Source organism: Syngnathus acus, chromosome 14, assembly GCF_901709675.1.
Source record: "Syngnathus acus chromosome 14, fSynAcu1.2, whole genome shotgun sequence".
Classification (NCBI taxonomy): Eukaryota; Metazoa; Chordata; class Actinopteri; order Syngnathiformes; family Syngnathidae; genus Syngnathus; species Syngnathus acus.
This window is the reverse complement of record NC_051099.1, coordinates 6648634-6663512: the sequence shown is the minus strand read 5'-3', so window position 1 is coordinate 6663512 and position 14879 is coordinate 6648634. Positions and strand designations below refer to the sequence as shown.

At 44.7% G+C, this 14879-nt stretch overlaps 4 protein-coding genes across 4 annotated transcripts in view; 1 reads left to right on the top strand and 3 right to left on the bottom strand.

Moving 5' to 3' along the window:
* gng8 (guanine nucleotide binding protein (G protein), gamma 8) overlaps window positions 1–14879 on the bottom strand; it is a 757718-nt gene that overhangs the window by 329384 nt on the left and 413455 nt on the right. The gene's annotated exons all lie outside the window — the stretch shown is intronic.
* On the bottom strand, window positions 480–5191 carry LOC119133293 (short transient receptor potential channel 2-like). The gene is made up of 12 exons (XM_037268953.1): window positions 3738–5191; window positions 3467–3667; window positions 3233–3397; window positions 2992–3166; window positions 2726–2926; window positions 2503–2665; window positions 2340–2432; window positions 2079–2271; window positions 1887–2014; window positions 1752–1821; window positions 1566–1683; window positions 480–1485 (listed from the first exon to the last, which is right to left on the bottom strand). The coding sequence occupies exons 1-12, from the start codon at window positions 4407–4409 to the stop codon at window positions 752–754; spliced, it is 2913 nt and encodes a 970-aa protein (XP_037124848.1). The 5' UTR covers window positions 4410–5191; the 3' UTR covers window positions 480–751.
* On the bottom strand, window positions 5474–14280 carry rb1 (retinoblastoma 1). The gene is made up of 27 exons (XM_037268956.1): window positions 14021–14280; window positions 13686–13806; window positions 13364–13467; window positions 13134–13268; window positions 13023–13061; window positions 12894–12943; window positions 12683–12793; window positions 12169–12314; window positions 12020–12097; window positions 11812–11921; window positions 11651–11725; window positions 11455–11542; window positions 11260–11376; window positions 11121–11177; window positions 10933–10964; window positions 10764–10840; window positions 10448–10674; window positions 7579–7694; window positions 7349–7518; window positions 7130–7275; window positions 6950–7054; window positions 6756–6869; window positions 6523–6668; window positions 6423–6453; window positions 6196–6338; window positions 6060–6106; window positions 5474–5954 (listed from the first exon to the last, which is right to left on the bottom strand). Exons 1-27 carry the CDS (start codon window positions 14128–14130, stop codon window positions 5884–5886), a joined length of 2766 nt encoding a protein of 921 aa, XP_037124851.1. The 5' UTR covers window positions 14131–14280; the 3' UTR covers window positions 5474–5883.
* LOC119133333 (lysophosphatidic acid receptor 6-like) lies at window positions 8059–9831 on the top strand. The gene has a single exon (XM_037269030.1). The coding sequence runs from the start codon at window positions 8416–8418 to the stop codon at window positions 9502–9504; it is 1089 nt and encodes a 362-aa protein (XP_037124925.1). The 5' UTR covers window positions 8059–8415; the 3' UTR covers window positions 9505–9831.

Here is a 14879-nt window from a genome sequence, read left to right as displayed (position 1 = left end):
AAGAACCAAGACAATGCGGGTTTATTGGTCGGGGACTGGTGAGCGCTCTCATCGTGACATTAAGCTGACGACCGATCGTTAACGCAGTGTGAATAAAAACTTAACTAAGTTTAAATATTTCCGAGTTGACTGTTAAGACAATTCCAGTAGGTGCTGCCCGACAAATCTGTCATGCGTGTGATCAAACGAGGTATCAGTCCCCCCCCCCCCCCCTTTTTGTTTTGTAAATCATGCAATGCACATGAAAATCATTGCATGGTTGCTATAGTTACTAGAAGCGCCAGCGAGATAAGGGAAAGCAATATCCAAAACATTAGCGGCATGTTTTCCAGATGAGGCGTTTGGAGGCAATGTGCTGCAGGGACACGCTTCAGGTGATGAATTAATGAAGAGGACCTCTTGGGAGCAAATTGTGTGAAGCAAGCTGAGACCTGCACTGTGACACAAACACTGCAGCCGCATTCACGAAACTAACACAATTTGTTTCCATTTTAATTGTTGTGAAAATTGTCATTCATAATGCATCATATAGCTAGCTATATAATTTTTTTCCCCTCAAGAAACACAAAATTGAAACGTCAAGCTTGCTTAATTTTACTGAGCGGAATTATTGTACTAACACAAATATTTGCCAGAGTCAAAGCTTGTTTTATTCAGAATGTGAAAACGGGTTTTTCTGGATCTGAAAGATTAACTAAGAAGGAAAACAACTTTGTGGACTGGAATGAAGTGTTTTCTCAAACTAACAATGTTACTCAGCTAGCGTCTTGCTTTCTGTGTCATCAATGGATGCCTCGCCTTCTTCAGAACCAAATCCCGTGTCCCGAGAACTGCTGCTGCCTGATGGTGAAGCTATTTTTGTCTGGCTCTCTAAATTTTCACCCTCATCATCACATCTTCCGCAAATATCTGGCTCACGCTGTCGCCCGTTCACCCACCCGGCCTCCACTTTGTTTTCTTGTAATTCTATCTCTTCAAATGTATTGCGCATATTTTCTTTGTCTTCACTGATTCTTTTTTTGGGGCTTTCAGAAAGTATCTTCTTTTCTTCTTCTATATTGAAATGTTTAGCTGGAGCGATCTCATTTGCGTTGTCACTTTTGTTAGCGTCTATCTGCTCTTTTTCTGCCTGAACTCGCCCTTCCTCCATCTTGACCAAATCCCCGTGTGACGAAAGCCTGGAGCTCGTGTCTTCGCCCTCGCAACGCTCCTTTTCATCTGTTTGGCCTTTTGTTTTCTCCTCCTCCTCCTCTCCGTGATGCACCATTACGTCACGTGACGTGCTTTTCTGATCCAGCTGGCTGTTAAAGCCTCTGAAATTATTTTTGGCGCCCAAGATGTATTTGCCGAGGAATGACGAGCCTTCTTTCGACAGCTCGTCGGCCGTACGGTGACTTTCATCGACCAAGTGGTGATGGACCATTTTCAAGTCATTGTGCATCCTCAAGACGCCTTTGCTCAGCTCGGTGATGCGATTACCGATATCTGATCGGAAAAACGCGTCAATTGAATTGGGTGACTTTTGTTGCCATGACGACGGCCCCACAGCGACATCCGTGTCTCACCTTTCCTCTTGGTCTCCTTAAACTCCCTCCGAGCCGATTCGATGTATCGTTGCACCAGAGCTCTGATCACCTGCTGACGGTACGGAACCTGGTTGTCCTCGGAGCCCTTTTTGTCACACTTCACACAACACAACAAATGCACTTTTAGAATTTATTTTATGAAAGTTTTGTCACACTTAATCTTACCAAAGAAGCTATTGGTGGATATTTTGCAGAATTACAGTTCATGCAGCAGCAGATGCGCCTAAAGATGCCCCTGTTGGAAGATGACAAACATTAAAAATGAAGGCTAAAAAAAAAAAAAAAGTGCAAGCTGCTCGCCTTAATATGTAAAACAAAGCTTTTGGGGAAGGGATGATGTTGAATGGGACGGGCATGGTGAGGCCCTCTCGGAAGTAACTGAGATATAGCTTGGATCTGGCAAATTTCCACTCCACATCTGCATCGTCCTAAAAACACACGTGCTTCAAATTTCCTGCATTGTATGGAATTCGAAGAAAAAAAAAACTTTACCTCAATTTTCTGAAAGGAGTTGGTGATCATAGCAATAAGCATGTTGAGTAAGACAATGACTATGACAAGCGTGAAGATTCCGTACAGAATCCGTCCGACAACTTCGGCCAAGACAAACTGCGGCATGTCCACGTATTCCTGGTTGGCCACACCGAACATGGTCCAGAAAAGAAAGTGAAACGTCTCGTTAAACCTGCAATGAAGAAGCCAAACAATCTAATGTTTGTCTCGATTGGATGATGTCACTTTTTTTCCCCTCACCTGCCGAGACGCGGTGAGATGACATAAGGGACGTAGACATTATTGATCCCGCATAGGAAGGCTGTTCCGATGATCATCAGGATGAACATGAATCTGAAAACCCACGTGGACAAAGATGAAGACAAAACAATGACGACGCAGCCAAATAGCGCCTCGCCGTCACCTCATCATGTCGTCAATCATCTTGCCGATGGAGATCTGGAGCGTTCCTAGTGACTCGTGCGCCGGGAGAATGTAAGCGAGCCTTGTGAAGCTCATCATACTCGTCACGGCGAACAGAACCTCCGCAATCAACTGAGGGTCCTCCTGACGCCAGTCGTCGCGCACTGCCGGCAAGAAAGATTAACAAGAGTCGCTTTGAAGCGACAACCGTGTTGGTTTCCTACCCGTCTGGGTGAAGTAGACGCACTCCTCCGCCGAGCTGTTTGTGTCGAGACACAAATGACCCTTGAGCATGATGAGCACACGTAAGGCGAAGGAGGCCAAGTACATGCTGAGCACCACCATGTCCAAGCAGTTCCACCAATCCAGGAAGTAACTCCTCAGACCTTCGATCCACACTTCCTTGCACTCATACCAGAAGAAACCTAGCGAGACATCGCACGTCTTGGTTCGAGCCTACAGCGCCATGAGCGAGCGAGCGGGAACTCACCGACCACCCAAACCATGTGGAAGGAGCTGTGCAAGATGTTCTGCTGCCTCGCCGCAAACGTATCCCGGTACATCTCCATGGTGATGGATTCCCCGAGTAATGTGATGAGGAACCACAAATAGGAAGCGGAATGAAGAAGGAACTTGATGACGGGAGTCTTTAGGATCTTTCCCACCTAAATCAGCGAGTCAACATTTGAATGAGCACAGCTGGCAACGACAGAGACGAGATTTTGGTTTACTTTTGACTTTGGTGCGATCCAGTAGGCGAGGCAGAGGAAGGGCATTGTGAAAAAGATCCCGACGGAGACAAAGAGCTTCCACGCAGTCCTGCTACCTCTCCAACCTGCCAGGTTGCCGCACCAGATTGAGGATAGAACTTGTTGGCAGATGGGGTGGGCGACAAACTGCACAAAAACACAAATGATGATGAATGTGCGCACGATTGAGTCGTCCTGATATGACATCACAGCCACCTGCTTCTGGTTGTAGTTGACAGCCAGGCGTAGCCTTGACAGGTTCGGTATGCCCTCCTCGAAGGCCTGCTCGTCCAAAGCCTCCTGGCTCTCGTCTCCGCAGCTGTTGAGAATGGTGGTCACCTCGCTCTGGTTGCGGCACATACCCAACAACTCCACGGCAAATTCTTGACAAAGCTCCTCCAGGCTCAGGTACTGAGGCTGCATGAGAAACATAGACTGAGTGGATAAAAAAAAAAAAAGACGAGGAGGCAAAAAGGCAAGCACTGACCTTGAACTCTGGTTCATTCCGAGAAAGTTTACGGAGTTCTCTGCTGAGGCTGAAAGCGCTGAGCATGGCATCGTCGGATGTGATGGAGAGGTAAGCGCGGCTGGCGATGCCGCGGTAGGTGTTGATGCGGGACAAGGAGAACTTGAGCAGGTCGTACTGACGCCCGTTGCGGCACTCCAGGCAGGCGCAGGAGATCTTGTGCGGCCACGGGATGACGTGACCCTTTCGGGTCAGCATGGTGACGATGTCGTAAAGATCTTTCTGGCACGCCAAGGTCAGCGGGGTCACACCGGGGGCAAACTGCGAGTTGTCAATGGAGTGGTCAAAGATGGCTTGAGAGAAGGAGCGCACGTCCATCTTGTTGCCTTTTTCCTGATCCAGGCGGTCCAGCAGGAGCTTGACCACTCTCGGCTGGTTGGTGTCCACGGCAACGAGAAGGGCCTCGTGAATCTGACGGAAGTCGAATTTGACCCCCTGGAGGAGGGCGTCCATGATGCAGTCGCTCCCCAGGCGGATGGACAGGTTGAGGGCCTCCCTCCAAAGGCGATCTTCAGAGTCGTCCAGCTGGCGGATGATGCCGTCGCCCGTCTTGAGCAGGCTGCAAACCAGCTCCATTTTCCCTTCCTGGATGGCGCCGATGAGCTCTGGAGGGAACTGCATTTTTTTGTTCATGATCTCGCGCCATTGATCTGGCTGACAGACAGCACAGGCACATTAATACTACTTTCACTCGTTCGTTCGTGATGTTGGTTGATATCACAAACAACTAAGCCAGTGTCTTTTAGTGCAAAAAAACAACTACTCACCGTGAGGTTTTGCATCTCTGGTGGAAATAAAAGAAAAAGAAACACGGACAAATTTGGAGCAATTATCCTGTTCCACACAATGAAAACAGATGGAGGCGATAGACAAGCGAGGTAAGCGCTTTGACAGTCTGTGGTCATGTGAAGCTCTCTGTAAGGAACCTAAACTTCCACGCGCTCCCCCGTGGGGATCCCAGCCAATTAAAATGTAACCTGGCTCAAAGTGTTTCTGCTAGACTGTGGCCTCCTCTGCTGAAAACAGAGCAACGGTATCAATTAGGGGGGTTGGTTACTGTACACACAGGTGTCACCATTCCCTGCGGAAATGGAAGGAAAGGAAAAAAAAAAGGGAAGCTACATTTATAAAAATCGTTGCAGTTCACATCTGGAATTAAAAATGTTCACATAGTTTTGTTCGCTTGCTTTGATTCATAATATTTGATTAGTAAGCCTGCTGGCCACAGTGTTTTCATGTTATAAACAAACCGCCAATTTGCGTCTATTATTCTACCCATTCAACTAGGCTGCGTCTTTGAAACACTAGAGGGCGCTAAAAGACTGCTAAAAACAAAATATACGTCGAGAATGTCAGCCGAGAAGTTCGTTTACAGTTACCAATTTTAGTTTTTATTTATTTAAAAGTGGTACAAACTACCTAAACAAATAACTACTTTAAAGGGGAATATTTAGAACAATTTAGAAAGGTTGCTTGATAAAAGCAAAAAATAAAAGCAATTTGATTTTTAAAACTCTGTTAAATAACAATTCTAGAACATTTTTTTTCTAACAATGATAGGACTTTTTTAAAAAACAACTTTGACTCTCAATCAATGAACACTATTTTTTAGTTCAAAAGGAGCTTCCATCCTACGACAATTGAAATGCAGGAGAACACTTGGATGATGAGCAAACCTGACGTTTTGTATTGGAGCCCAAATATATTTGATAAAAAAAAAAAGTCACTGAATAAAAACAAAAAACAAAAAAAAAACACTCATCAGCCTGCAAATTCTCAATTAAAATTGGATTTAAATACAACAAAAATCATCTACTAAATAAACACAAAGGAAATAAAAAGTCTAATCAAAGTTAAATAGTGGCAGATGCTGCATCATGACTGAACCATTTAAATGACGGTGAAAAATCCACACTTTGCCAAGAAAAGGGTTGGTCAAAAAATAAGTCAGCATCGTGTCTCAGTGATGGGAGTCAAGCTCAAATAAAACAAGTACCTATTCTCATCTAAAACTACAAAAAACTGCAAAACAATAACAACAACTCTGGTTTCACATAAAACGAGAGTTCACATTACGAGCAACAGCGCAGGGACAGCTCAGTAGATTTTAGTGATGGTCTTTTCGGGATTCCGCATCCTCCTTCATTTTCTGCTCCTGCATGCGACTGCGGGCGGAGGCTGCGGAGAAAAGCAGTCGTGTGTTAGAGGGTTAGGGTTAGCTATTGGCCTCATTCCAAGTTCAATTTGACAACATGAATGCAAACAGTGCAGATGTGAACTCACTCAAATCATTGAGCTTCTGGAACAGTGTTGAATCTCCATCAGATTTGCTGTTTCAAAAATAACAACCATTATGCACTCCCAAAATTATTATTGATGTAACTACGTCCCATGCCACAAGAGGGCGCTTTTCACCCACCTTCCATCTGTCTCATCTGTCCCATCAGCATCAAATCGTAACCTCTTGAGAATTTTCGGGGTGCCTCCGTGATCTGAGATTCTCTTCAAGGAGCGCTCGCCGCTGCTGACCATCTGGTTAATCTTTTGGAAGCAATTAGGTGTCTACACATGAGGAAAAAAATGAAATTATGCATGAATACAAAGCCTTAAAGTGGTTAAAAAAAAACAACAAGGAAAGGAGCATACCCCAAATGATTCACCGATGGAGACCAGCATTCTGCAAACAGACAAACAAGATCAGCCAATCGGTCAAGACATCGATGCGGTGCCACTGTGAGGCGCTGACCTGCTGCGGGGAGTCATGATGCTGGGGGAGCGCGAGTTCTTCATCGGCGAGATGTACACATTGCAGCTTCCGGGCACGCGCAGAGGTGAACTGGGAAATTTATAAGGACTGCGTGGAATTTGCGGGATCGGCGAGAGGGTGGGCGGCTGGAGGGAAAGATTCCGGTCGCTCATGAATCAGGTGTGTAGGAGAAGGGGAACATTTAAAATACACAGGAGTAGAGGAAGCCTTACTCTTGTTGACGCATATTGCAGGATGTTGGTTTTCAGCTCCTGCATGAAAACGTCGTTGTAGAAGATGATGATGGAGTCGTAGCTGCCCTCCGCGATCAACACATGCTTGAAAGTCTGCACAAGAACAGATGTCAAGTTGAGAAGCCTGGGAGGGAGGGGCTTGAGAAACGAGGCTTGTCCAAAGACGGCGTCACCTCCTGGTTGGTATTTGGCATGTTCTTGTACGACGACACGATGGCCTTGAAGCGCAGATCCAAGCCCTTAACTTTGCATATGGCGTACATGGCTGACATCATCAACTAGAAGGGAACACCAGCGTGATGTCGAGTGGACCAAAATATGAGCATATAAGACGGAAAATTTCACAGGGCTACCTGGTCCAGATGCCGATCTCTCATCAGCTCGTACTTGTGCTGCAGCGTGTACTGGAAGAGCGTCCAGATGATGGGCTCCAACTCCGGGTGGGAGGACAGCAGATAGGAGCAAAGCATCTTCAGTCTGGTGTAGGCCAGGCGGTACACTACAAGGAGGGACATCTGACATTTCTTACAAGTAATTTTGCTCATATTTTTTTTTTTTGTAGTGAATCCTACATTTCTTATAGAAGAGGCTGAGTGAGTTGGACTTCAGTTGCCGAAGGTTCTGACCCACAGCTTGGGTTGCAGGGTGACTCCGCGCCGGAGCGGCGGCTGGAGTGCCCGGCGTGGTGGCGGGCGAGTCGGGCGGCAAGATGCGAAGGCACGGGCGAATGGGGGACAGATACCTGACGCAGAGAAAATCATGATTCTGAATCATGGCGCATCATTGAAGCTGACGGACTCACAGGTCGGCCGCTGTGTGGTTGTGCTGCAACTGCTGGCTGAAACTTGCAAGTGTTTCTGCTTGTTCCACTGCGCCGCCTTCATGCTCCTGCTTCAACAGCTCCAACAGAGGCGAACCCTGGAAGAAGCAATAAAAAAATCATTTCTAATGCCTTGAGTTTCTCGTGAGACATGATATGAGCGAACTCATGTGGCACTTGGGTGCGGTTTCGACAACAGATGCAGGTACAGACCCGCAACTAGTGTCTTCTTTTGGAGTCTAGCCACATACTGCTCATATTTGACAGCTCTTCACTGACATATGGTTCGCGTGCAAAGTCCACTGGTGCCTTTTTATTAGCTCAAAGTGCAAACACTGCTTTATATTTATATATAATAAAAAAAAAGACTGTAAACAAAAAATGATATTGAAATTGAAGGCAAGCGCAAAAACATAAGTAGGAAGGCTTTAACCCGGGGTGGAAGCTCCTCCCTTTTCTTTTGTCCTAGATTGACTGAGGCAGCTTGTAAAAGACCTTCAGACCGAGCAGGCTGGCTCCAGGAAACACAGAAGCTATAAGAGACACACCAAAAAAAAAAAGAAGAATCGCTTCGTGTTTACACGGCTGAATGCGACTTTTAAGGAAGTGAAAGAACTAAAGTGCCTCCCATCGTCGCCGATTATCCAAAGAGGTACAAGGCAGGACGCTTAGATAGAGCAAAAACAAGTATCGAGTTGAGCTGCGGAAGCTTCTTGGAGCCATTTTTCTCTCCCAATGCAAATGCAAACACCGGCGCGGATGAACAGGTTTGACACGCGCCACAATTCCACTCTGTAAATGTTGCAGCTTGCTTGAAAAATGCTCAACGGTACGCTGGGTGCCGCTCACACGTCTGTGTGCAACAAGAGCGACGACTTCAAGTACCCGCTGTACAGCGCCGCTTTCAGCCTGGTCTTCGTCTTTGGATTCCTCTTCAACCTGTTGGCCGTCTACATTTTTGGCTGCACGTTAAAGACGAGGAACGAAACCACCACGTACATGATCAACCTGGTGGTGTCCGACTCGCTCTTCGTCCTCAGCCTGCCGTTTCGGATTGTCTACTTCATCAAGCGGGAATGGATGTTCGGCAGCGAGCTGTGCAAGATTTCCGTGGCGCTTTTCTACACCAACATGTACGGCAGCATCCTCTTCCTCACCTGCATCAGCATCGACCGCTTTCTGGCCATCGTGCACCCGTTTCGATCGCAAAGAATTCGGACCAAGCGCAACGCCAAACTGGCCTGCGTCACGGTGTGGGTGCTGGTTCTTTCCGGAAGCATCCCAACCGGGTTCCTCCTGGACACCACCTCGGACAAAAACCTCAACGCTTCATCAAACTACTGCTTTGAAAACTACTCCAGTCAGCAGTGGAAGTCGGAGCTGTCCAAGGTGGTGATGTTTATCGAGACGGTGGGCTTCGTCATCCCGCTGATGGTCAACCTTTTCTGCTCCGGCATGGTTCTACAGACTTTGAAGAAACCTCAGACCATCAGCCGCGGCGGCAGCATCAATAAGACCAAAGTTCTGAGGATGATCGTGGTGCATCTACTCATCTTCTGCTTCTGTTTCATCCCCTACAACGTAAATCTCATGTTCTACTCTCTAGTCCGGACCAAAGTCCTCAAAGGATGCTACGCCGAACACGTGGTTCGAACCATCTACCCCATTTCTCTGTGCATCGCCGTGACCAACTGCTGCTTCGATCCCGTCATTTATTACTTCACTTCGGAGACCATCCAGAGCTCCATCAAACGCAAGTCCACCGTGTGGCACAACGGCGTCAAGCTTCTCGACAGGTTGCAGGGAGACAGCCCCAGATCGACACACAGAACTCTGCCCTTGAGGCCTCTGAAAAACAACCTGACGGATACAGAAGCTTTACAGTCTAAAAAGAATGTCACGATGTGAAGACTTGTGTTGGAGAGAGGAAAAAAAAAAAAAAAAGGACTCACAACTGAAAACGTGAACAGGAACCAAAGAGTGTTTGAATGGACACAAATGTGTGGGAACTTGACACAATACAGTCCCCGCCTTGTGCCATTACGTATTAGCGACTCTTCTTCAAATGTCAAACTTTTCCTGCATGCTATTTTGTGTGTGTGCTGAAAGCAGTATTAGAGCGCTTTCAATGTACTTCCTTTCAACAGCTCTCAGGCACTTTACTGAGAAGTACGCGCCCAGAAAGATTCATTCTGAAAGTAAATAAAGCAGTTAAGGGTTGATTTTATGACCAAACTCTCGGTTCTCCCAAGTGAGTCACACCATTGCTTTCGTCACGACTAAGTAGCATGAGCAGCTGATGCCGCAAATGTGCGATGACTCAAAGAGCAGTCAGGTGTGGTCAATGAGTAACAAAAGCCAAGGGGGCAACTATCCGACTCTTTCATAATACTACAACTGATATGAAACAACAGAAGTGAACCAAAATCCGCCCTCGTGTTGAAAAAGTGGACACGGTGCGGCTTGATTGCACACTGACTAGTTGTCCTTTCTTGCAAATGCTGAGAGCTACAACATTCCTGCCAGGAAGCTTTGCCCGAGGGGTTCTGCTCTGACACGGGGAAATGCCTCACCGCCTTTACAACATCAGCATGCGAGCAACAACACGCTTTGAGAGACGTGTCGGATTCCAGACTAAATTGCGTCACACCCGCAGGATTGTGAGCGAGAACCGTGATGAAGCAGCAATAGCAATAGCAGCAATTCACAACAAAAAGTTCTTTGTCATGAAATCAAAAATAACACGGTCAAAGGTCAAATAATTTTTGTTGTTGTGTGACTAGAAAAAAAAAAGAATTGCTGAACCGAATGGATTTGATCTTGTTATTGAGTTGCGAAAAATATCACTGACCGTCTCCCATGCGATGCGCTCCATAATGAGGTTCTCACAGGTCTCCAGATGCTTGACGATGTCTTTGCTGAGAGTCGGGTCGGCTTTGATGAAACTCTCAATAACTTTGTAGAAGTCAAAGGCGCTGAGGTTCAAAACATGCAGTATCCACGGAAAGCACTGGTTCGCTTCGTCTGGGTCGCCGCCACTACGGCCATTGTTGTGACCGCCAGTCTTAAAACTGCTCTCTAATAATGAGAAAAACCAAAAACAATGGAAGGGTATATCCAGATTCCAGACTGACTAGAGTTCAAACTTTCAATATTGAAAAATGCACCTTCGTATGTTGCCATGACAACCTCCAGAGCACAGGCCAAGAGTGAAGTGTGGAACGTAGCGTCATTGAGGAGTTTGCTAAAATGGAATGTAAGTAAATTAAAACCAAGAATACCCAACGGTCAACTGAAGTAAAAATGAATACATGAATCGAAAAAAAGCATTTATACCTGAAATTTTGCACAGAGAGTCGTTTCTCTTCCTAAAGCAAACCAAAACAAAAGCGCAAAAAAAAACATTTTTTTGTTATAAGTAACACATTTGATTTCCTGTCTCAGATTCATCTTCTGACTTTTTTTGAGAACAGATTTTTTTTTGCTCAATGCCACTTGAAAAACGTTTGAATCAAATACAGTACCGATTTCAGCATCGCCTCCATGACTTTGTAGTAGAGTTTGACAGCAAGTGTAAATCTCTGGTAAAAAAAATAAAAAATAACATCAAGCACAATACGTAGCAGAAATATTGTTCCGCATCTCGGAGCGTTCCTTGAATACCTGCTTCCCGAGAGTGGCCCAACTCGGGCCAACTGCCTCAGCAAACCTCTGGCTGAATTTTGATCCCATTGTCTCCAAACGCTTCAGCACATCCCGAGTTGGATCCACAGTACAGTTCTGAAAACACAAGAGTCGGGAAGTCACACATGGGGCCTGAACTTATCATTTGGGGAAAAAAAAATTGTGGAGACGTGCCTTGAAGTAGGTCTCTAAATTGACGGACGGAGAGTCGCCGCGAGAGGTAAGATCTCCTCTCAAATGTTGGATGGAGGTCATGGCGGCTCTGACGAGAAAAAAAACAAGCCAGCAATTATATGTCACGTTGGAATAAATTCCATTTATCAGCTGGGGACGCAAATGACAATAATTTAAAAAAATATTTGATACCTACCTGATTGGAGTCTGAGGGACGGGCACGGCATCTTCTTCCGGCATGTTCTTTTTAGGTGTTCTCTCCACTGGAACCCTTGGAAAGAGGATGTATGAATAAAGCTTTTTTTTTTATTTTTTTATTTCCATTTCAACAGACAGTTTTGAGTTTAAAATCCTTACGGGTCCACTTTAGGCAAAAGTAGCGTCTCATCGCTGTCCAAAAATAGTCGTGCATCAACGTCTCTACTCTTGAGGTAGTGCTCTTCGTACTGCTGGTTGATGCTGCTGGCCTGTGGTTACAAATAAAATGTCATTTGAATGATAGCTTTTTAGATAGATGTTTGTTGCAATAAACAATCCATGTTGTGAGAACATTCACAAGGCGCACCTGAGGTAGTCCAGAAGATTTGAGAAGATCCAGAGACACCAGGAAGGCAGAGAAACTGGTCTGATAGACATTTTTGACCTGCGAATTCAATTAGCATGAAGGCGCATTCAAATTCAAGATGATGCTCATCAAGACGGAGGGAGACGGACCTCGTCTAAATTGCACTGATTCTCCTTGCACAAGGTTTCAAGAAGCAGCATGTCCACCTCTGGCTCGGCGGCTCGTGCTTTGGCGTTGTTCTGGTTGCGGCGTGACGTACGCGTGACGGGGATCTGGACTTTGCTGATGGATGATTCTGACAACAACAATAATAAACACTTGGTTTTCTCCACTGGCTGCATACTGGAAAAGATTCACAGATTGACAAAAGAACTGACAAAAAAAGCTAGTAAACGAATTTTAAAAAATTAAACAAAAAAAAAAAAAACAAGAAATAATAAATACAAATAAATTTAAATAAATAAATATTCTGGCTTTAAAAGCTACAAGGAAGTAAACGCTTATCCATGGGCAGAATTTCCTCTGGGTAAAAGGAAAGCGAACAAAATGTGATAAGAACATACACAACAATTTACAAGCTGATAACAGCATCTTAAAACGTCATGCTTCTCCACGTTCACGGAAGTTTGTAATCTGCAACCAATGATGCTTGTCGTGTCTTACGGTAAAGAGGCTGCAGTAGTTCAGGAGGGCATCGCTTGATGAATAACTCGAGAGTGCACAGCAGCAGCTGAAATGATATGACCAGGTCATCCTCCATCTGCAAGGCCTTTCCTGCACGAGAAACACCATTGCGGTATCAAAATCCATTGTTGGGCAACAGAAACACAAGTATCGGGACCAAAACATTCCAATCCAGTAAGACTTAACTAACCCTTGGCCAAAAGGAACATCGTCCAGCAGCTCCGCATGACCTCACGCTCTCTGGAAAAAAAAAACAGACAGTGAACAATTAAAAATCAGCATGCAACCATTAAACCAAGCAGGAAAATATTCAACTTACTTGGCTTTGGTGACCTCGACAAAGATTTTTTTGCATGTCCTGAAACAACAAGTATTACATTGTAAAAACAGGTTAGCCATTTTGTGTGTGTGTGTGTGTGTGTTAACTCACTTCTCAAATCTCTGGTAAAGAGCCAGGGTCACATCGTATTTGTTCTCCAAGCGCGTCAGTGCTGAATTCACCTTGGAACTTATTGCGTCCAAATTGACGTCCAACTTCCGAACCAGAGTCACAAACCGCTTTAGACTAATAAGAACACAAAACATTGTCATATACAATATTTAGCTTCAAAATTTAAACAGACAAGACCATTTATTACATACATTATTATGAATACTTACTTCATAGCGACTGCTTTTAAGACCTGAGTTATGGTGAAGGAAGCAGCATCCATGTCGATCACAACTGCGTACAGACAAGCTCCCCACAAACTTTTCTGATCTTCCTAAAGTGAGATGATTGAAAATTGCGCAGTTCAAAATTTTGGAGTCATTGAGAAAGTATTTAAATAACATTTTGTATAGAAGCTATACTACTAAACTAGCCTAAACTTTGTGCAGCTATCAAACAAATTCTAACAATTTGTAACCCTACTAAAATTGGTTTGAACTCACAAAACTACTTAGTTGTTCAAAAGGGGGAATGATAAAAGCATTAACGTACAGCAAATTCATCCAGGGACTCCTGACGACTTTTGTACATCTTCCAGGAACGGCCACAAACCGGATCAGACACATGGAGGCTCTTGCACAGAGCAACAAAATCAGCATCCTTGTCTCCGTGCCTAGAAAGTGGGGACAAATCACAACTTATTTGCCAACCATTTTTCGTACTGATCTTGTGCTAACGTACCAAATGTTGTCAACGAAACATTCGATTTAAAAACGACGCAGCTACCTGAAGTGGTTCGTTTGTCAATGACGGTTTTAACGTAACTTAAAACAAGCGAGCCCATGTATTGGTTGAATTGTAAATTTGTTGAAAGGTAGGTGGCTTACTTTTTGACCGCTAACTCGGGGCTCGTTTTGATGCCCGGGGAGGAAGTTTCAGGTCTCTTTTTCGTCTCTTTGTTTAGGGTCGTCACGGCACTTCGCCTCTTAGGTGGCATCTTTGTAACCCGCTAACAAACAAGCAGACGAGGCAATTTTGGAAGTATGTCAAATTAAAAAAATACTGAATTTAAAACCTAGTCCGCCGAGTGTGTTTCGACAACACAAAACATAGAAGACTTCCGGAAACCGAAGGTGGTAGGGTTCGATTTTAGTCACGAGAATGCACGCTGTGTAGGAGACACGGTTTCAGGCGACTAATACGTGCACCCACGTAGTCGGATATAAACTGTTTTCATCTTTTTGTATGAGTAAAGTCATTTTATATTATTTATTCGGTACCGGTAATGGACGTTTGGTTGACCGTTTTGCAGAGCGAACCGCAGTTCTGAATCGGGTGACCGGAAAAGTGTAAGAAACGAGCGAACCCAAACTCATGAGACAAAACCGCGGGAAAACGTGTACGCAACATCCGCTATTTTGCATATATCCCGCAGCCATACGTCACGTTTGTCTCGTTATTATGAATAAAAGAATCAATTATTTGCCATATAATATGCCGTTTATAAGCTTTATTTAAGTTATGATTGCCCCGAGTTTCTTTATTTTACAATAAAATGTCTACATCAAAGTGTTTGTCAGTGGATTCGCTTCAGTACTTTGATTCATCACTGCCCTCTTCTGGTAGCATAGCGTACGTGCTTGTAGAAAAGTAATGATACTGAAAAAGGAAATTACAAGTAATTACAAATAAAATTATGAAGAATTAACCTTTCAGGAAAACGCTTTAAAAAGTAAATTTTATTCA